At 50.4% G+C, this 23,580-nt stretch overlaps 1 protein-coding gene across 1 annotated transcript; it reads left to right on the top strand.

Annotated features, from left to right (window-relative positions):
• The first annotated feature begins 477 nt into the window (after positions 1-477).
• On the top strand, positions 478-21,852 carry nat8l (N-acetyltransferase 8-like). The gene is made up of 3 exons (XM_056300772.1): positions 478-802; positions 2,276-2,440; positions 21,485-21,852. The coding sequence occupies exons 1-3, from the start codon at positions 478-480 to the stop codon at positions 21,850-21,852; spliced, it is 858 nt and encodes a 285-aa protein (XP_056156747.1).
• Positions 21,853-23,580: the final 1,728 nt, after the last annotated feature.

The following is a 23,580-nucleotide window of genomic DNA, read 5'->3' as shown; positions in this document are numbered from 1 at the left end:
GTGTGGAATTTCGCCGGCGCACAGCGGTGTGTTTATATGGATCCGGAGAATATCCGCGCGGCTGTCCCTGTCCCGCGCCCCCGCGCCTCTCGGCATCACATGGCGCGCCGTCTGAGCCAATCTGCGCCGCGCGAGGAGCGGGCCAGCCCCTGAACCTGAATCCGTCAGCCCCGCAACCTTATAAATACCGCCTGGACCACACCGGCAAGTCTTGGTCGTCAGAAACGCTCAGGGTTGCAGCAGAACATCCCCCCCTCCCCTCACGTCTTATTTCTTTCATCCTTTCTCTGGTTTTTTCAATATATATATATATATATAAAAAAAAAGAAAACGTATCCGTCATCCTTTTTTTTTTTGCTCCCTTCCTTTTTATTTTATTTTTTTTTTTTTTGTTTTTTTTTTTTGTTTTTTGGTGTTTTTTGTTTTTGTTTTTTGTTTTTTTCTTCCGGAGCACAGTTGTTTTTTGCGGCCAGTTGCATGCATTGTTCGTCTCCAAAGATGGTTTGCGAGACTAAAATAGTTGCGGACGAACACGATGCTATATCTGGGACCAAAAAAGATTCTATCATCGTGTCCTCCTCGCAGATGTGGAGCTCCTCTCCCTCCAGCGCGCCCCTGAGCCCAGCGGAGGAGAAGGACGGCAGGGCAGCGGACGCGGTTTTCATCCGCGAGTTCGAGCGCGCGGACCAAGCGGAGGTGCGCCGCATCTTTTACGAGGGCATCATGGAGCGGATCCCCAACACGGCGTTCAGGGGGCTCAGACAGCAGCCCAACACCCAGTTCATATATGCTCTACTGACATGTGAGTACCCCGCGTCACTACCGCACACCATTGCTCCACATATGCGGTCCATGTAGTCCATCGTCAGGGCTCCGTGACGCACCGTGACGCGCAGCACGGCTCGTTTTCCATAACGGTCTGTTTCGCCCGCTTTCTGCTCCCCCAGCGTCTCGCATAGCGGTCGGCGCAATTATGCACCGCAGTGTGACCAGAGGCGACGTAGCGCATCTTAGCTTGCAGCGTTGCCCTCCTCTCCGCTGCACACCGGCGTGTTGCTCACACGCAACAAAAGGCATGGCCGCGCGCGTGTACACACACACCGCCCGCCCGCCCGCCGGTGGGCTTTTCCGATTTGTGACGATGACACGCCGGTGCCTTGAATGATTGAATGAATGAATGACTTTGAGGATTGGTCCGCGAAGTGAGCGCGCACACCCAAATAGACTCCCTGTGGGCACACCTCCCCCCTCCTCCTCCCCAATGCGCACACACGCACACCGCCTCTGCACAAGAGGCACATGTAAGAGGCTGCACGCGGGTCGTACACCGGCGTCTTCGGCTTTGTTTACGTCCCGGGAAAAATCCCACCAAAGCCGCTCGGCAGTCGATGGGAAATCACACGACGCCAAGCGGGCCGCGCAAGCCTCACGCCGTCGCCGCTCCTTTTACGCACGCCGTACGCCATTACGCACCCAAACGCAGCAACATTTCTGAGAACGCGGATCGATAAGAGGAGCGTCGCGCGTTGTGGTTTGTGTTTTGAGTTAATGGACGCCCAAGAGCTTGGACGGGTTGCACGGCGAATCGCGGACCTCCAAGTAAATCCGACCAGCACGTGCGGGAGATGAGGGAAAAACAACACGACGCGCGAAACGCGGGCGGGTTCGATCACCCGGGGGGGGGGCGATTTCCGTTGACAAGTGGGGGGGGGGGCAAAGCGGAAACGAGGCCCAGGCTTCACACCACGTTGAGGTGCCGTGGATTATTGCATGCCAAGCAACAACATGCTATGCAGCACTCCACCTGCTTGTCCTCCTCCGCTATAGCGCCCCCTGGTGTCCCTGACAGAGAATTACCTCAACAAGGCCTGAGCTGAATGGGAGGGGGGGGGGTTTCTAGAACGTTATTCTACATAGCGCCATGTTAGAATAGAGTGCAGTAGAATCTCTTCGTTTTTCCCAGTGGGGAACTGTCGCGCTACCACTTTTCTACCAACACTGCCGTCGTCACGGTGATGTTATTCGGCTGTTTTGTGTACAAACTGCAAAACGACAGCCAAACGCGTCTTTCGGCACAGCTGCTGCAGTCCAGACCCACTGTGGCTCGTTAATATGTGATTCAACTGTTGCACGGATCAGTATTCAAGTAGGATGCATTTAAGCCAGTTCTTGTTCTGCCGTGTCTGTGTGGGGTCGAATTCCGGCAGAATCAAACATGTGATTCTCTCTTCTGACAGGTTTCGTTTATTTTTTTTTTTCTTCCATTTCTCCATAGTAATGTGCTTTGTAATGACCAAATCCGTGGCGCTGACCTGCTGCACGCCCTTCATTCTCATGGGCGCGCGCTACTACTACAGCAGGAAAGTTATCCACACTTACCTGGACTGTGCTCTCCACACGGACATGGCTGACATAGAGGCCTATTACATGAAACCCACAGGTAAGGCCAACGGGAGGGAACCTTTTCTCTGACCATGGAAAGATAGAAGTGAGAGGACGAGGAGTGTGAATAATTACAGGAATGATGTGATGCCCCCCCCACCCCCACCAGGACCTGTTCCTGTTGACACAGAGCTCAAGAGAAGTGGTTGGTTAATGAGAGCATGTGTGACATTCATATTCTACACAGGCGGGCCGGACGAGGCCCGCGTGTCACTCAGGGCCACATTAGATCAGTACTAATGGGATGGCATGAAAACTGAGAGAGAGGGAGACTGAACGACTGAAAGAGAGAGAGACAGAGAGAGAACACGAGGGAGAGACAGACAGAGAGAGAGAGCAAGAGAGAGAGAGGGCAAGAGAGACAGAGCGAGAGTATGTGTGAGGGAGAGAGGGAGACTGAGAGAGAGAGAGTATGTGTGTGAGAGAAAGAGAGAGAGAGAGAGAGCAAGAGAGAGAGACAGAGCGAGAGTATGTGTGAGAGAGAGGGAGACTGAGAGAGAGAGAGTATGTGTGTGAGAGAGAGAGAGAGAGAGAGAGAGAGAGAGAGACAGAGCGAGAGTATGTGTGAGGGAGAGAGGGAGACAGAGAGAGAGAGTATGTGTGTGAGAAAGAGAGAGAGAGAGAGAGAGAGAGAGAGAGAGAGAGAGAGAGAGCAAGAGAGAGAGAGAGAGACAGAGCGAGAGTATGTGTGAGAGAGAGGGAGAGAGTATGTGTGTGTGAGAAAGAGAGAGAGAGAGAGAGAGACAGAGCGAGAGTATGTGTGAGAGAGAGGGAGACTGAGAGAGAGAGAGTATGTGTGTGTGTGAGAGAGAGAGAGAGAGAGAGAGAGAGAGAGAGAGAGAGAGAGAGAGAGAGACTTTAACAGTGACACCAACACAGCAGTTGGGCTGACGGACGGCGGCGCAGAGAAACAAACTAAAATGACGCGGCATCTTTTCCAAGCAACTTATCAAATATGCAGGGCGCCTCTCTGCCCTTCCCTCCATCTTTTTCTCTCTAGCAACTTCCTCTCCCCGTCTTCTCGTGTCCTTTCCCAATCAGTCTTTCGTTCTCACCTCCCCTCCCTCCCCCACCCCCACCCCCACCTCTGAGCATTACTGCATCACACAGGAGGGCACGAGGCGACTGACTGGTGATGGTACGGCGGAAACTGCTGACACACTCTCTGCTGTAGGCTACACTCGGTACCGGCGGAGCTCATTTCCTTTACTACGGTTTCTAGTTGTGGGGAGGGGGAGGGGGGACGACGAGCCGCCTGTATGATCCAAAACGGACTCGCGGTGCTCAGTCGCGAAGGTTAAAATGCGGACGACATCCGGGACGAGCGAAACACGCACACACAGCTTATGCAAATATACAGTCAATTACACAGCCGTGCTCGCACGCACACACAACACAACACACACCCTGACACAATCGCATGTGTGAAAACGTGCACACACACTTGCATGTGGACATAGGTACAAACACACATTCCCCCGCTCTGTAGCATCTTGGTATCATCTGTCCACGTGGTCACCTGGCCCACAGGGGCAGTAAATGGCAGGTGATGGGTAAGCCCGTCAACTGATCTTGCCTCCCTCCCTCTCTCCCCCCCCCCTCTCTCCCCTTCCCTCCTCTCCCCCCCTCTCTCCCTCCCTCCCTCTCTCTCTTTGACATTGTGCCCACTGGTTTAGTAATCCATTGCATACACAATTGCAATTTAGCATTCCCATTATTGCTGCCGGGCCGTGATGGTTTAGCGGAGGTCAGGCACCACTGCCCTGGGACAATGCTAATGAGTCCAGCCATGCAAACAGAATGGACCCACAGGGAAGCCCACCTGGGCTCCGGCACCCACGGACCTGATGGAGAGGGACCGCCGACGTCACGGCCATTGTTTATAGTGTGTGTGTGTGTGTGTGTGATGGCATGACATAGCATTTGGACTTGTGTGTGTATGTTGTTTGTAGATGCAATGCATGTGGGATGAAATGACAAGGTGGATATTCTGTCTGCACGTTTGTGTTGGGAGATACAGGACATTTGTGTGTGTGTGTGTGTGTGTGTGTATGTGCGCGCCAACTAAAACTGGATGTAATGTGTATGGTGTGTGTGAGATGTGCATCAAAGCTGCTTTCTTGAGAGGCAGAATTGTCGGTCGAGGTTCCTCTCTGGTGGAATACACATGTGAAGGCCGTCGCTGATGGACAGAAGAAGACAGGGATGAAGTGAAACAGAAACACACAAACATAGGCAAACACACACAAAGACAAAGGGCGGCAGAGGAGAGACATCAAATGAGAGACATTGTGTGAGTTATGTCCGTATGATCTTCATAACTCCCTTGTTTCTGACTCAGAAGTAAGGAGATGGGCTTTCTGTTGTGTGTGTGTGTGTGTGTGTGTGTGTGTGTGAGAGAGAGTAAGTGTACTGTGGAGTGTGCATCTCCTCCTTGGCAACAAATCAGTGGGTGAGGGCAGAGTTTGGATCACCTCACGTATGAATCAATTTGAACTCATTCGAATAAAAATCGGGTGCCGTGGGCGTCTGGGTGGCGTGGCGGTCTATTCTGTTGCCTACCAACACGGGGCTTGCCGGTTCGAATCCCCGTGTTTCCTCCAGCTTGGTCGGGCATCCCTACAGACACAATTGGCCGTGTCTGCGGGAAGATGAATGTGGGTATGTGTCCTAGTCGCTGCACTAGCGCCTCCTCTGGTCGGTCCGGGCGCCTGTTCGGGGGGGGAGAGGGAATTGGGGGGAATAGTGTGGTCCTCTCACACGCTACGTCCCCCGGTGAAACTCCTCACTGTCAGGTGAAAAGAAGCGGCTGGTGACTCCACATGTATCGGAGGAGGCATGGGGTAGTCTGCAGCCCTCCCCGGATTGGCAGAGGGGGGTGGAGCAGCGACCGGGACAGCTCGGAAGAGTGGGGTAACTGGCCAAGTACAATTGGGGAGAAAACGGGGGGCAAAAAAAAAATGCAGTCCCGTGTTCACAATGTGGAGAAGTGAACGAGAACAAACGCTGTCTTTCATTGTGTGCCTTGAACGTCCACTGGACGGTCTCATTTAAATGAATAGAAAATGAGAAGCAGGACCTCACTGATCTACAAACCCCTCACCTCCGGGCGTGTGCCGTGATCACTTGTACCTCTGTCCCTAAGAGCCAGCTGTGGTAGAAGGAGATCTGAACAGATGACCCTAAAGCCAAATGCTGAATCCACTACATTCTCATCCTCTCCTTCACAGAATCAATAGTCAGCCAATATCCACCACCCCATCAATCACACAAGATGCTCGCTCTATTGATCGATGCACGTCCTCCAACTCTAATAATGACTACGGTTTATGTGATGGGAGGACTGGGAGTGAGAATGAAAGACAGACAGAAAGCAGCTGACACCAAACTGTCGGTGGTGTTTTCCTGCTCAGCGAAATCAACTAGTCCAGCATACGTCTCCGCCAAATCATCTAGTCGAGCATACGTCTCCACCAAATCATCTAGTCGGGCATACTTCTCCACCAAATCATCTAGTCGAGCATACTTCTCCACCTAATCAACTAGTCGAGCGTACTTCTCCACCAAATCAACTAGTCAAGCATACTTCTCCACCAAATCAACTAGTTCAGCATACTTCTCCTCCAAGTCATCTAGTCGAGCATACTTCTCCTCCAAGTCATCTAGTCGAGCATACTTCTCCACCAAATTGACTAGTCGAGCATACTTCTCCACCAAATCAACTAGTTCAGCACACTTCTCCACCAAATCATCTAGTCGAGAATACTTCTCCACCAAATTGACTAGTCGAGCATACTTCTCCACCAAATCATCTAGTCGAGCATACTTCTCCACCAAATCGACTAGTCGAGCATACTTCTCCACCAAATCATCTAGCCGAGCATACTTCTCCACCAAATCATCTAGTCGAGCATACTTCTCCACCAAATCATCTAGTCGAGCATACTTCTCCACCAAATCATCTAGTCGAGCATACTTCTCCACCAAATTGACTAGTCGAGCATACTTCTCCACCAAATTGACTAGTCGAGCATACTTCTCCACCAAATCATCTAGTCGAGCATACTTCTCCACCAAATCAACTAGTCGAGCATACTTCTCCACCAAATCAACTAGTTCAGCATACTTCTCCACCAAATCATCTAGCCGAGCATACTTCTCCACCAAATCAACTAGTTCAGCATACTTCTCCACCAAATCATCTAGCCGAGCATACTTCTCCACCAAATCAACTAGTTCAGCATACTTCTCCACCAAATCAACTAGTTCAGCATACTTCTCCACCAAATCATCTAGTCGAGCACACTTCTCCACCAAATCATCTAGTCGAGCATACTTCTCCACCAAATCAACTAGTTCAGCATACTTCTCCACCAAATTGACTAGTCGAGCATACGTCTCCACCAAATCATCTAGTCGAGCATACTTCTCCACCAAATCATCTAGTCGAGCATACTTCTCCACCAAATCATCTAGTCAAGCATACTTCTCCACCAAATCATCTAGTCAAGCATACTTCTCCACCAAATTGACTAGTCGAGCATACGTCTCAACCAAATCATCTAGTCAAGCATACTTCTCCACCAAATCATCTAGTCGAGCATACTTCTCCACCAAATTGACTAGTCGAGCATACTTCTCCACCACACTCATCCCTTTGTTCTGTTGTGCACCAAAAAAAAAAAAAAAAAAAGCTGAACTATGCAGATATTGATTAATTCTCATGGATTTCTTAAATGCAAAGCTCTGTGCTGAGTAGAAAGGCTTTGAGGGCTTCCGGTTAGCGTGGTGGTCTATTCCGTTGCCTACCAACACAGGGATCGCCGGTTCGAATCCCTGTGTTACTTCCCGCTTGGTCAGGCGTCCCTACAGACACAATTGGCCGTGTCTGCGGGTGGGAAGCCGGATGTGGGTATGTGTCCTTGTCGCTGCATTAGCGCCTCCTCTGGTTGGTCAGGGGCGCCTGTTGGGGGGGGGACTTGGGGGGAATAGGGTGATCCTCCCACGCACTACATCCCCCTGGCGAAACGCCTGTCTGTCAGGTGAAAAGAAGTGGCTGGCAACTCCACATGTATCGGAGGAGGCATGTGGTAGTCTGCAGCCCTCCCCGGATCGGCAGAGGGGGTGGAACAGCCACCGGGACGGCTCGGAAGAGTGGGGTAATTGGCCAAGTACAATTGGGGAGAAAAAGGGGGGGGGGATGAGCACAATTAATTAGAAAAGGATAACTCCAAACAGACAGTTAACACAGGGAGGAGGTGCACGCCTCCTGTTTAGATGGTGGGCGGATGGAGGCGACTCGGATCTGAGCATGCCTCACTCCTGGCTGTAATGGGAATATGATCTCATTGTCTTTCCTGCTGGCTCGCTGTAAAGTCACTCTGGGTAATAGTGTCAGCTAAACACCTACGATGTAAATGTAATCTAATGAAATGTTACCAGACACGGGGATGGGCTCTTGCGCTGGCGGCCATGATGCCCACTTAGTGACAGTGGCCTCTTAATGACTTACTGCAGGGTCGCGTCTAGACGGAGCAGCAGCAGTACATAATATCTGTCTCTCAGTCTCATCCCACCTTTCTCTCTCTGTGTGTGTGTGTGTGTGGTGTGTGTGTGGTGTGTTCGCTCTGTTTCAAGTCCCCCTGGAACAGCTTCCTCCACTGGTACCTTTGGTGCCTAATTTAGCTCTGGACAAGAGAGAGAGAGAGAGACAGAGAGAGAGAAAGAAGGAAGGGAGAAAAAGAGAGGAGGAGAGCTGTGCGAAAGGAATTGAGCGCACGTTAAAAAATGGGGGCGATGCATATGGGGGGAGGGTTTTCCTATTAACTCTAAACTAACGTGTTAGTATGTATGTGGCTGTGTGTGCGTGAGTTGGGGGGGGGGGAGAGTGAGAGAGAGGGGGAGAGAGGAGGAGGAGAGAGTGAGGGGGGGGAGGGGGAGAGAGAGAGTGAGCGAGAGAGATAGAGGGGGGGGAGGGGGTAGAGAGCGAGAAGCAGACAGACAAAGAGGGTCTCCTGCGGGAGCGGTCAGCTGAAGCTTCTTACCGAGGGACAGATTGATTGAACATCCTCCCTCACGTCCTCCCCTCTCTCCTCCCTCCATCTGCGTTCCACTGCTGTTTTTTCAACCTCTCCAACTCCATGCATCTCTCCCACTTCAAACAGCCACAGCACATTCTCTCTTGTCTCTCTGTCTCTCCATTTCTTCATCCTGTTGGCGATGTCGCCGTTATCGCTCCATCGCCACCCTCGCCCGTGACAAATCACGAGGCCCAATCCCCACGGATGACCAATTAAGAGGCTTGTTATTGAAGCTGTGGACTCTAGAGATAAAACACTTCCTGCTGTTTGTGCCACACTTCCTGCTTCCTGCTCGCTCTCTCTCTCTCTCTTTCTGTCTGTCCGTCTCTCTCTCACCTATACCGGGGGGGGGGGGTGTGGAGGCGGCGCTGTGGTGTGGGCAGCCGGGTCATCCATCCTACTGGGACGGGGCAAGTGCTGCCTTCCTCCAGTCAGAGCAGCGGCACAGTTTCTCTGTTTGGGAAAAAAAACAAAAACAAAAACAAGCCAACTGAAACCTCATTACGTGTACCGAGCTGATGAGTAGTTAATTATTCAGCAGCGACACTTGGTGGTTTTTATAGACCACTTCAAAGGACGCTCTCATAGATTCACACAAAACAACAACATTAATCAGCACAGCAACACGGCATGACGTCAGCCGGCTCAGTCAGACCGCCACGCGTCGTCGTGTTGCGTGTGCGAGGACGGACGGCGAGGAGGGCCCGTGTAGGAAACCCGGCTTGGTCGGGCGTCCCTACAGACACAATTGGCCGTGTGTGCGGGATGTGAAGCCGGATGTGGGTATGTCCCCTGGTCGCTACACTAGCGCCTCCTCTGGTCAGTCGGGGCACGTGTTCGGGGGGGAATAGCGTGATCCTCCCGCATGCTACGTCCCCCTGGTGAAACTCCTCACTGTCAGGTGAAAAGAAGCGGCTGGCGACTCCACGTGCATCGGAGGAGGCATGTGGTAGTCTGCAGCCCTCCCCGGATCGGCAGAGGGGGTGGAGCAGTGACCGGGACAGCTCGGAAGAGTTGGGGTAATTGGACGGGTACAATTCGGGGGGAAAAAGGGGGGTTCTGGAAAGCTGTAATATTAGATGGTAAATGGCAGTGAGATGCAGCTGTTTGTGTCCAGCAGCTGAAGTAACAGAGCAATAAAAAGTTGTGTGATATAAATCAGTTCCTGGTAGACCCGGCCCGTCTCTCTTGTGGGGACGGACATATGACGTGTATGGGACACAAAGGCCCACGTTCAGGGCTTTAGTCACTTAGGCAAATTGGACGGTGATGGAAATATGACCAATCGGCCGTTTCTGCGGTGTGACGGACTGCTGGGTGACAATGCAGACGATGAAGACGCTTCTGGAAATGTTTGCAAATGAAAGGTAACGGAGCATTTGGTCAGTTGACCCTTGTTCTGCGATGTCACAGCCACGCCCAATAACCTAAACGGCACGTGAGATGCGGTTATTGTGGTCATAGCAGATGGTGTTTCAGATGGCATAACACAAGACATGCCGCCAAGTCCACCTGCACAACTTTGTTATAACGTGAGTTAAATGACAGTAACTGGTAGTGCGTCTGGTCAGTGTGTTCAGTGAAAGTCATGTGTGTATCCGTGCGAAATGGAGAACCGGTTGATCATCCATTGTAGTCTTCCTCCCTCTCTCTGCATGTTTTCTCAAAGTCCACTTGAGTCGGTGATGAAAGACTCTTATCAGCCAGACCAAACAACAGGCCAGCAGCATGATTGCTATTGTTGTGTGTTTTCTGTGGCAATCAATCATGGGGTTTGATCCCTGCGCAGTATGACCGATGGAGTCTGTGGTGATTAAGCGGTCGCAGCTGTGGGCCCCACAGATTACATCTTGATTAACACGAGAGCAGGGCGATCCTGATATCGTTGCTCCCCGTCCGCCTCGCCGTGAGCCACCTCAGATCTGGGTTAAAAGTCAGAGAGAGTGTGTGTGTTTGTGTTTAAAGCCAGTCCTCCGAGCGGTCCATCCTGCTGGACTGATTAAGACGAGGGGGGGGGCAAAGAGCAGCTTTATGACATGACCTATGGTCTTTGACCATTCCAAGGGAGGGAGGAAGCAGGAGAAACAGAGGTAAATAAACACACATGTGCAGGGAAACGATGCACACGGTAGTGGATCGGCCATGTAAAACTTGGTAAACAAGCAGAGACCTACACAGCCACACGGACGGGCTGCAGCCGTAAAGCTAATGGTAGCAGGCCAACTAATAATCGAGTTAATGGAGTTGTAACAATGAGGGATGCTGTGTGGTTGTGTGTGCACGTGTGGCACCAACACAGGAGTCAATGCGATGGTAATTCTATTCATGCTGGGGGTTGTGTGCAGGCCAGGGTAATGGTAAAGGCTTCATGTATCTCCGCGCTTAAGTGCTCATGAATAATTCATCTTTGGTGATCATATCATTGTGAGAGTGTACGCGTGTGTATAGGCAATGTGTGTCTGTTTCTGCTAGTCTAGCCTAGCCCTCATTTGTCAGTGAGGGGTACCAGAGGGAGAAACTGCTGATGTGTGGGCTATTAGACGAGCTGATCCATACTCCCAGCATGCCCTTTGACCTCAAGGGGGGGGGGGAAGGAGAAGGGTGTGTTTGGGCTGTGTGTGCAACACTGCACCATGTATATACCATTTGGAGGGCAGGCCTTGGCAATGATGTTGCTCACGAATGCATGGCAGGTCCCAAACAGGGATGCAAAAATCTAGCTCATCACTTATGAGCTAGCTAGCTAGCTAGCTAGATAGATAGATATCTCATAAGATATCTCATATGGCTGTCTCTATATCTAGCTAGCTAAATATAGAAACAGCCATAGTTAAGATACATAAATGCATATTTCTTGTGCATGATGCCTCTTAAACTCAAACACAAGACCAATCAGGACAACACATCTTTTCATGCAGTCTTAAACAATCACACATTCCCACATGTGGGCACAACCCCAACATCTTAGAGGCACTCGGTTGGGGCTTTCAGCCACAGTTGTTTGGCTCCCGGAGAGGAGTGAACTACTGCAGAGTGAGCTGCTGTCTAGACTGAACGCTTATCAAATGAATTAGCCCTCCACATTTCATCTGGAGGGAAAGAGCTTAATCTTGTTAGACACCATAAAAAACTGTGTGCATTCTCAGTCGTGCATGTATATGTGTGTGCATAGACATGTGTGTGTTTGCTGCACATTGCACATCTTTTGCAGGGCTCACATATCAGCGGTCAGCAACAACAACCGCTGCCACATGCGTGCACATGGTGCATCCATATCGTCTGTTGTTAAGAGAAGCTCATGACACTGTGGCGCACATGAAAATTATTACTGATTATTTTCTGAGATCGCAGCTCCTCCTCCTCCTCACTTCTTTCATGTTTTCTATCAATTGCCTTGAGACTCGGCTGCGTTCATCCTGCCCACCCCTCCCCCGCCTCTCCTGTAATATGGTAGAACCCCCCCCCCCCTTTATTGATGCTCCTCAATGCTCCACCCCCTCCTTTTGGCTCAGCGCGCCCCTCAAGGCCATAATGGATCCTTTCAGACCCACCACTTTTGCTGTTAGCCGTGATGCCGCGGCTTCCTCACGACCTGGCCCATCCGCTTCGTCTCCGAGAAGAACAAAAACCATATTCCCCTCCCTCGTTCTCCTTCTCCGTCTTCCCCTTTTCTCTTTCCAGAACCTCATTCCAGGACGGCGTTTTGCTGAGCACATATGCCAGTTTGCAGCTCCGCCCTGCTCCACTGACCTGCAGCTACATGCATTCACAGCTGTGAGTGGCCTCGTGCAACCACAGTCTTCTGCAGTCAGCCACACAGCGGCTCTGCCAGAGGAGCTGCATTGAGTTGAGTTTTTTTTTTAAGGAAGGGGAGAAGGTTTACGTACACATACACTCCCCTGCCTTCTGCCGTCTGAACCAGCGGTGTCACGGTCACATGCTGGTCTGAAAGGCCTCTCTTACTCTTAAGCAGTTAGACAGACAGGAGAGGAGGAGGTGGAGGGAGCAAGCGTTAATGTAAGTTATAGCAGGGGTTTAGTGTTTTGCTCAAGGGCACTTTGAGAGTTCGAATCATCCGGCCACCCCTTACGTCTAACAAACAATCCCAACAGTGTTCTCTTCAAGGATGCACACAAACCACATTGTGTGTGCGCGTGTGTGTGTGTGTGTGTGTGTGTGTGTGAGAAAGCGAGAGGGAGAGATCCTCCAGCTGATGGAAATATGTATTTTCTTCCTCATTATACAAATGATATTAAGCTGACTTTACTTAAGTTTGCGTGCTTTTGTTCGCAAACAAATGTACTTCTAAATACTTTGGCAGTACAAATACAATTTTTATCGTGCCAGTAAAACAACGAAATTGAAAATTCAGAGAGAGAGAGCGCGCGTGCGAGAGACTCAGCTGGACAGAAGCAGTGTTTAAAGAGTTTGTGTTTTAAAAAAATACCCTTAAACAGTAACCCAGGAAACCGACTTCGTACTCTCATGGACACAGTGCGCCGGCAAAGTCTGTGTTTGGTATGGAAACCAGGGTGAGGACAGATCCCCATTCACAAACACGATTGGATTTGAGTGTCCAAACCTGACCATCTTACATGGTTTTCACTGACACATGCTGCTGTCCTGCTTGCCCTCTGGCCTCCCTCACACAGAACACTACACTTCCCAACAGGTCTGACACTTTCACACCAGGGGTTTTCAGTGACTTCTCCATGACTCACGCATAGCTTTTAGAGCAGTTTTCATGACCAAAAGAAACTACATTTTTTTATCTGGGCATCCGGGTCGCGTGGCGGTATATTTCGTTGCTTACCAACACGGGCGTCGCCGGTTCAAATCCCCGTGTTACCGCCGGCTTGGTCGGGCGTGCCTACAGACACAATTGGCCATGTCTGCGGGTGGGGAGCCGGATATGGGTATGTGTCCTCGTCGCTGTACTAGCGCCTCCTCTGGTCTGTCAGGGTGCCTGTTCAGGGGGGAGGGGGAACTGGGGGAAATAGCGTGATCCTCCCATGCGCTACGTCCCCCTGGTGAAACTCCTCACCGTCAGGTGAAAAGAAGCAGATGGTGACTCCACATGTATTGGAGGAGGTATGTCTGTAGCCCTCCCCGGATCGGCAGAGGGGGTGGAGCAGCGACTGGAATGGCTCGGAAGAGTGGGGTAACTGGCCAAGTACAACTGGGGGGGGGGGGACTACTTTTTAGAGCTATCGCTGAAAAGGTGTGTTTCAACCCAATATATAATGTGAAAGTGAGTCTATATTTCAAATACTGTATGTGAGCCACTCTAGAAGCCGTATTTTGTTTAAACTGTACTTGTACCCAGTGTACTGTCAGCCACATAGCTAGCTAACTGATAGCTAGCTAACTGATAACCAGCTAACTGATAACTTGCTAACTGATAGCTAGCTAACTGATAGGAGAGCTAGCCAGAGGAGATGCGTTAGCACACTGACACAAAATGGGTTGCACACACACAAGAACATTTTTTTTTTTATTTCTAGATTTTTTTCCCCGCCCTTTCTCTCCCCAATTGTGCTTGGCCAATTACCCCACTCTTCCGAGCCATCCCGGTTGCTGCTCCACCCGCTCTGCCGATCCGGGGAGGGCTGCAGACTACCACATGCCTCCTCCGACACGTGGAGTCACCAGCCGCTTCTTTTCACCTGACCGTGAGGAGTTTCGTCAGGGGGACGTAGCACGTGGGAGGATCATGCTATTCCCCCCAGTTCCTCCGTCCCTCCCGAACAGGCGCCCCGACCGTCCAGAGGAGGCGCTAGTGCAGCAACCAGGACACATACCCACATCCGGCTTCCCACCTGCAGACACGGCCAATTGTGTCTGTAAGGGCGTCTGACCAAGCAGGAGGTAACGCGGGGATTCGAACTGGTGATCTCCGTGTTGGTAGGCAATGGCAGACCGCCACGCCACCTGGACGCCCACAACAAAATTGTTTAAACTCTGCTGCAATGGTTACGCCTGTTTATTTTTCTTGGAATTTTTTCCATGGATCGTTCAGTCATTCTTTAACAGTGTCTATGCGTTTCTCAGATTACCAAGACTGAATTATAATTTACCATAACCTTTCCATCCATCCATCCATCCATTATCCATCCAGCCATCCATTATCTGAACCACTTATCCTGCTCTCAGGGTCCGGAAGTTGCATTCTCATATTTACTGATTTCCATCCAGGTTTTTCATGACCATATGGACCTTGGCAAAAGTAAATGTGTTGACGCACACATCCTGTCTTCCTTAGCTGAATCTGGCAGAATCAAGAAGTGGCGTAAAAGGAAATAAATAAATAAACAAACAAACAAATACATTTTAAAAAAGTTTAAATAGATAAACAAATAAATAAAACAGCAGCGCTCACAATACCTTCCTCTGCAACACACGCTTTTCTCCAAGTGTTCTGGATCCTCATGTCCCTGGTTCCATACTTCCTCCTTTGCCCAGCCATCTCTGGTACTCATCTCTCTCCCTCTCCCTCATCTGCAGGGAGCGACATTCCCAGCAGAGATAATGACAGCTTAGCGGTGCTCAGCTCCACTAAATCCATCCACCCTCTCTAATGGCAGCCATGTCAGACGAGGCAGATGTAAGGCTCCTCCAGCCGCGACATCGGGAGGCTTACAGGTCACCGAGACTGATGGAGAGACAGAGAGAGAAATGGGGGAGGGGGTTGTGTTTGGGATATTCCTTGAGTTATTGTGTGTGTGCGTTGTGATTGTGTGGCATGTGTAGGCTCGGTTTGTGCATTTGCGTGCCTATGTGGGCTTAATCAGAATACAGCTCATTGTCCCTAGTGACATCATGATTTATTTATTTTTTAGCAATAGTGTTAAGTAACACAAGAGAGACAAGCATGGTGATACACACACACACACACACACACACACACACACACACACACACGTGCATTAAGGGAAGTTGGCCGGCATGTTTTGCTGGCTGTCCTGATTCCTGGCATGGGCTCGGGTCAGACAGATGGTCAGGAGGGGCCCCCCCACCTCAACCTCATCCACCCCTCCAGCACACACACACACACACACACACACACGCACATCATAATATAAAAGGCACATGCTCACTCGCACACATACACATGTTGATTCCCTGCAGTCGGTCTAACACCGGGCCGGGCCTGGCCGGGCCGGGCGGCTTCAGCGCCGTAATGTTGTAGGTATTTCGACACGTTATCGGTGATAACCATCGCCCACCCAGATCTGCAGAGAGGGGTCCCTGTTTAAGGCTTAAAGCCCACCCTGTTTAACGCTAAACAGCATCTCGAGCAGCTGCACATTTCCCAGTCAGACCCCAAATACCGGCCATGTGACGCACGGCATGGCCACAAGGCTGGGAGGGGACATCTGATTTCACAAATCCCCTGACAGGTCAATTTGATTATGAGAAAAATCTACAGCAGTGCACGGCCGCCAAAATGATGTCATCCTTTCTAGTCGGTGGGGCGGGGCGGACAATGGAATGCCTGTTGCATTGGCGACCTACATATGGCAGTTGTTTGATTCAGTTACACAAACCACCCGGGTCGGCTTAATAGAGGCCTGCAGGGGCCTGAAAACCCTCCCGGCGCACGGGACTCCAGAAGCACGACAATAATGTCACCGCCTCACTCATCGTGGCTGATGATGATGATGATGATGATGATGATGTGTGTGTGTGTGTGTGTGTGTATGAGAGAAAAAAAGAGGGTAAGAGAGGGGCTAGTGGTTGTGTTTGTGTGCAAATGTTCATGAGTCAGAGTGCAGAAAAGGAGATAGGCTGTATTTTCTATCGGTCTATCTCTGCTCATTGCACGACATGACGTGACATTACAGTCCGAGTTATGTTGCAGACGAACGGGATGTGAGCAGAGTGTAGCTGGGCCACAAATACTGCTAAAATACACAGAGTGTGTGTGTAGAGGGATGGCCCATCTTCCCTGAATGATGGCAAAAGGGAAATCATGCAACGACAAGCGTTGGGGAGCGTTGTGCTGTTGCGAGTGCTCCTCGTGGCGGAGCGCTCCCTGCGGCGGAGCGTTGCCGGGGAGCGATTTAGAACGGAGCGTCGAGGCAGATAACGTTCTGCGGCAGATAAGGAGATTCGCTATGCCAAATCACAGTATTATTTTCAGTTCCCGGTGAGGCGGTGTTTCCGTAAAAGAAAAAAAGTTCCTGCAGATGCGGGGGGTCATTTTGCGCCTGGGAACCGTGCCCCCCCCCCCCCCCCCGGTGCGTTTCTCACATCCCCATTAGTTCCAGTAGGTGTTCCGGTTTGAGAGAGGCTCTAATTTATGGCTGTAATTTGGGCGTGATAATGGACTTCATTAGAGTCATATTTTACTAGCTGTGTGTGGACCGACGAACATAGAGGAATCTCTGAGCAACTCCTGACATTACAACCACCACTGATGCCAGCAGCGTGGGCAACAGACACACACCAGCTCAGCTGACTGAAGACGCCTCATGCTATGCTGTTGTGTGTCTCTCGGTGTGCCGAGAGACACACAACACACAGCTTCAAAAGCACGACGGCATCCCATGACACCATCGGCCCGTGTTTATAGGAGTGGCTGACAAATTGCAGGCTCGGCACCAAATCGATAAGAAAACCGGGCTGATACTCAAGCTCTCAGCAGCAGCCCTGGTGGAAGGGCGCTGTCTGCTGACACAGTATCTGCTGTGTCAGAGAGCCTCTGACTTAACTAGATGCCTTCAGCGGTTCTGTGTTTAAAGGGAAATTTCACCATTTTTCAACCTCAGGTCCGTGTATTGATCGTAAGGTTGACATCTGTATGACGTACAACATACTTGTCAGTGTTGTCTGCATCGCCATAGCCCGCTAGAGCAACCTGGCTCACTTCCGCCATCCGCTGACGTCAGCGGATGACGCCAGCGGACGGGCTGAGATGTTAGTTTTTAATTTCCACTGCTGAGAAACTCACGCAACACATTCTCGTACGTGTAGGTGATGTAGAACCGCTCGGCAGGAGAATGTTGATTTCTCTGTCAAAATGATTTGCATTGGGCGTCCGGGTGGCGTAGCGGTCAATTCCGTTGTCTACCAACATGGGGATCGCCTGTTCGAATCCCTGTGTTACCTCTGGCTCGGTCGGGCGTCCCTACAGACACAACTGGCCGTGTCTGTGGGTGGGAAGCTGGATGTGGGTATGTGTCCTGGTCGCTGCACTAGCACCTCCTCTGGTCGGTCGGGGCGCCTGTTCATGGGGAAACTGGGGGGAATGGCGTGATCCTCCCATGCGCTACGTCCCCCTGGTGAAACTCCTCACTGTCAGGTGAAAAGAAGCGGCTGGCAACTCCACATGTATCAGAGGAGGCATGTGGTAGTCTGCAGCCCTCCCCGGATCAGCAGAGTGGGTACAACAGCAACCAGGACGGCTCGGAAGAGTGGGGTAATTGGCCAGCTACAACTGGGGAGAAAAAAAGGGGGGGGGGATTTGCATTAAAGGGGTTCCATCCATCCATTATCTGAACCACTTATCCTGCTCTCAGGGTCGCAGGGATACTGGAGTCTATTCCAACAGTCATTGGGCGGCAGGTGGGGAGACACCCTGGATAGGCTGCCAGGCCATCACACACACACACACACACACACACACACACACACACACACACACACACACACACACATTCACACCTAGAGCCCCCAGAGGAAACCCACGCAGACACGGGGAGAACATGCAAACTCCACACATAGGACGACATGGGATGACCCCCCAAGGTTGGACTACCCCAGGGCTCAAACCCAGGACCTTCTTGCTGTGAGGCAACCACGCTAACCACTGCGCCACCATGCTGCCACATTGAAGGGGCTATAGATTTAAGAGATAGACAGGCCACTAGCGCTTACAGGAAATGCAGATTATTAGTGGCAAAATTTCCCTTTAAATGTGTGTTCTTGATGTAGTGTCCCACTTCCCCCGCCTGCCTGTGAAAAACTAAACACTGATGCTGTTTTTCAGAGAACAAGAATGACACTGCTTGTTATCTCATTGATGCTAATTTAGTCTGGAAAACAAGATATTTTTTTTCCAAAATAAAAAAATCAGATGAAAGTCATTAAACTCAGTCAACGCACAAGTAACCACATAAACAACGGCCTCAAGCAAGTAAAAGTGGGCGGTGGTGATGTGTCCCTCTGTGAAAGACACTGGTGTACAACTCCCTCACTTTCGGTTTCCTCGCCTGTGGTTTGTGCATCTCTGTCAATCATGTCAGGTCTGCTGTGCTCAGAGTCCTGAGTGACAGATCAGCCACGACAGCACTTTTAATCAGGGGTTAAAGTGGGGTTTGGCAGTTGGGGGAACCCTAGGATCTGGTGCAGCGGGGCAGCAAGTAAAAATGACTCGCCTCAAAATAACTTCCAAATTGATTGGTACTGTGAGCTCCGGGGGACTTGTCTGGGCTGTGCTGCTGCTGTGGCTCTGAGATTTACTGCCCTTTGTGGATTTAGCCTACTGCGTTCTGCATTAACTTAGCAGATGTTACACGGGCTATCATGCTATCATGGCTGCTAGCCAACCCCTAGCCACGGTAAAAAAAGTGGAATTTGGCAAGTGGTACTAAAGAGCATCATCAGCTTAAATTCAAACCGATGACTGCTACCCTTGACCTAACCTAACCGTGACCTGCAGGCTGCCCTGCACCGGGCCGAGTTAGTCCACTACTGTAAACTTTACCACAGTGCTGCAAACTGTCCAGTTCCCCAGCCTGCACTTGTTTAAACTGTCCAGTATTCTTACACAGCCTTTGAATAACACAAAAATGACTGTCATCTATCGACTGTCAAAGACATTTCACAACATGAATTAACCAGATAACTTCAACAACACGTCACGCACACATCCACTGTCTGATTAAAGATAAAAACTAAAACGACTGACATTACTTATGCAAGCTTTCAATTTCTTCCATTTTATCAATCTGTCACCTTCCTCTTCTGTCCTCTCTCTCTTCCATCTTCTTCCATCTCTGAGAGTGAAGATATCACACAGTAAAGTGAATAATTTACCTTCTAACTGGGAAATACTCATCCCAATCTGAGGGTACTTTACGCTCCTCGCCCCCGTGCGAGCTCTGCATCTGAGCGGGAGCTAACGTCATGCTAGCTAAGCTAGCCGAAGTGTCCGCCACCGTACCGGTAGCTAGCGAGACAGAGAAAACAGCTAGTGTGTTTGGGGATATTTGTCGAGCTTTGTTTGAAACGCTGCATCTGAAAACCTACCGCTTCAGAGAAAAAGCAACTCCGTTTACGCTGGCGCCCCTGCGGCAGCTAGACTGATGCTGATGATAAGCGCCGCAACTGTGAGTTTATCGACATCTGCACACATGATCCCATCGAAGGGAAGGGATGAGAGCGGGAAAAGGATGTGTGTTGAATGTGGGGGCGGGGCTGCGGGGGGGGGGGCACATTAATTTCTGATTTGTTGTGTGAGCATCTCGATGGAATCAGCTGGAGGGAACGCCGGGCTGCAGCACACAAAAAACGAACTCGCTTGACATCATTATGTATGAAACTGCCAATCAGATTTATTTACTTATTACTCAATGGTGCCGGAACGCCGTTCCAGATTGTTCCGGCCCACTTTCACCCCCCGCTTTTAATTATCCGTGTCTCGCTGAGTGGCTAATGCCATTAGGCACCATTCAGTCACTGGTCGCTGCCTTCATTTATCTTCCTCCCTCTATCCCTCGTTCTCCCTCTCTCCCTCGTTCTACGCTCTCCGGTCGCCCTCCCCACTTCTCACAGCCTTTAAGTCATTACAGTGAGATGAGATGAGGCAACTAATGGAAAACCCTGGCCAGTGACTTAAGTTTCTGCTGCCAACCATCCCCTGCTGGTTCCACCATCTTCTCCCTTCACCCATCTATTTCCACTTTTGGCCATTAGTGCGAATTGTACTCCGCTACAGGTAGAAGGTGTTTATGAGGCTAATGCTGTACTCTTGATACTAACAGAGGATGCTCATAAAACTGCTCTCCAGAGATACACCTTCAACTCTAGAGTCTGATGTCTGTTTCCACGCTTTCAAAACTGAGACCAAATTTATCATATACAAGCAAGAAAAATCCCCAGAATAACCTGTCCGTGCAGGAAGGTATTTCAACTAAGATTTCCTGAAACAAGATAAATATTCTTAAACCATGATCTTACATAGTTCTTGATGAGTAAGTGATTCTTGAGTCAAGACGATAAGATATTACCATGTGATTTTAACGCATCAGACTTGTTCAGATCTACTGGAAATGTAGCCTAGAGCCTAAAAAGACTCAGTCCTCCTTTATCTCGCTAGAATATATGTAAAGGCCAGATTTGAAAGTAAAACATGGACTTACTGACCCTGAGCAAAGTAAATCTGTACTGTGCTGAATGTCTATTCAGAGAAGTATTCAGATCTGTGCACTTAGTGGGATTTCTGTAACGTAACGGAAGCTCAAAGAAGCATAAAAATATAATGCTGTGGGCATCCAGGTAGCATTCCCCCCACCAACACGGGGACCGCCGGTTCGAATCCCCGTGTTACCTCTGGCTTGGTTGGGCGTCCCTACAGACACAATTGGCTGTGTCTGCAGGTGGGAAGCCGGATGTGGGCATGTGTCCTGGTCGCTGCACTAGCGCCTCCTCTGGTCGGTCGGGGCGCCTGTTCGGGGTGGGGGGAACTGGGGGGAATAGTGTGATCCTCCCATGCGCTACATCCCCCTGGTGAAACTCCTCACTGTCAGGTGAAAAGAAGTGGCTGGTGACTCCACATGTATCAGAGGAGGCATGTGGTAGTCTGCAGCCCTCCCCGGATCAGCAGAGGGGGTGGAGCAGCGACCAGGACGCCTCAGAGAGCAGGGTGATTGGCCAGGTACAATTGGGGAGAAAAGGGGGGGGGATATATATAATGCTGTAATAAACACTGGACCCGATGGCCATTTCTTCTCTTCCAGGATCCTGCTTCTGGGTGGCGGTGCTGGAGGGCCGTGTGGTGGGCATCGTGGCGGCGCAGGGTCGTGAGGAGGACAACACGGTGGAGCTGCGGCGCATGTCGGTGGACTCTCGCTACCGTGGCAAGGGTATTGCCAAGGCGCTGGGCCGGCGCGTGCTGGAGTTCGCTGTTCGCAACAACTACGCCGCCGTGGTCCTGGGCACCACCGCCGTCAAACTGGCCGCGCACAAGCTGTACGAGTCGCTGGGCTTCCGCCGGACGGGCCAGAGCGAGGACTACAGGCTCCCCGGGATGAGCCGCTCGCCACTAGAGAGGCTCTTCTTCCAGATCCGCTACAGCCACTATCGCCTGCAGCTCCGTGAGGAGTGAGAGATGCCAGGGAGAGGGAGAGAAAGAGTGAGAGGGTGAGAGATGGAGTGAGGGAGTTGAGAGAGAGGGAGAGAGAGAGAGAGAGAGAGAGAGAGAGAGAGAGCCGCAACCCTCCTTGACCTGCCGTGTGAGCCCCGACCGAGTCTTCTCGGCACTATCCTCTTACGGCTTTTATTTATTTTGTACCGTTAGAGTAAGCCTCTACTTCTACTAAACACTTCTACTACTTCATCTTAAAGTCACTAACTCTTTTTATTATGACTACGCTTTTGTTGTTGGTTTTTTTGTATTATACTTTTACATTTTGAAAGAGTTTGTCGTCCCCTCCCCCCCTGAATTTTATTAATGTTTTTTTTAAAACCTTTTTTAGACCTCTTTTCTTTCCATTCTATTGGAGTAAAACATGGACACACACATTCATGACATCATCACCGTCTCATTCCCATCAAACCGACATCTTCCCACACCTCCCGTTCCCTCCTTCTGGTTTTCCTGTGACGCGGATCAATAATCCCTTTTAATACGATGCCACAATAGCACTCTTTTCTACCCCCCCCCACCCCCCACCCATATACCTCAAGAGCTCACCCACCCCCCTTCTGGCTTCTACATCCCTCTATCTCCTTCCAACAACCCCCCTCTCGGGTGGTTTCAAGGGCCTCGTGGAGCAGGATGAGTGATTTGCATTTTATTTCATTGGGGGTGGATGGGATGGAGGACTGGATGGATGGACGGATGGATGGGTGGATTGGGGGGGCAGAGATGGAGAGAGGGGAGGTGTCCCTTGAGGTGAAAGAGGAATAAAACACAGGGAGGTGGGATTAAGGTGTGCAGTCAAACCCACTGTGTTTATGTGACAGTCCTCCGAGTGTCACACTTGGGTGTGAGCGGTGAACAACAAACAGTCGCACACACTCGGACGCAAGTCATCTGGCTTTCAGCCGTGTCTCTGAAGACACCATATTGCAGCACAGCACGCATTTTGGTTCTAACCCCTATTGTGAGTGATGGGGAGGCTGGGATGTGTGCACTTTGTACTTCCTGTTTCCGAGACGGGCGGGAAGAATAACGCAACGCATTTCACCTCACCTCCTCTTCCTGTTGTTACCTGACTTTGGTGGAATCGTCCTCTCCCTCCATCTCCTTTGTCCGCTCCTCTCCATCCATCGTCATTTCATCACCCCCGTGTCATGTTGGGACTGGTAGAGAGGGTCTCTGATTGGCTGGGATGACAGGAGGGTGGAGCTATCTCGCTGTGATGTCGCACAGACACACCCCAAGATACAATAGAAATGCATGTCAAAGCTCAAGTGTGTGTGTGTGTGTGTTGTGATTGTGTATGTGTGATGGGACTGTATTTTAATGTAGCCCCATCAAAGTCTATTGTGAACAATTAAGCTGTTTCTAATTTAAATCATATATTTGATGCATGAGCACACATGCATCGCTCTTGCTACGAGTCAAGTATTATCAAACTGCACAACACCGGTTTCTATATGTCATTATAAATTGTTTACTGATTGAAGGGAAGATAAATTCTAACATTTTGGATATGTTTAGTATTTAATTGACAATTAAGTCATTTTTTGTAAAAGCAGATTCATAATACTATGTCGCAGTATGCAAATTTTTGCCGTCAAAAATGCAACAATTACGAAGTAGCCACAATTTACACAACGTACATTCAATCCAGGTTATTGGGGAACAACTTGGGTAAAACATGACTAC

The sequence above is a fragment of the Lampris incognitus genome, chromosome 20, assembly GCF_029633865.1.
Source record: "Lampris incognitus isolate fLamInc1 chromosome 20, fLamInc1.hap2, whole genome shotgun sequence".
NCBI classification, from domain to species: domain Eukaryota; kingdom Metazoa; phylum Chordata; class Actinopteri; order Lampriformes; family Lampridae; genus Lampris; species Lampris incognitus.
Note: the sequence above shows the minus strand (reverse complement) of the source record. Positions and strands in the feature narration are given on the sequence as shown.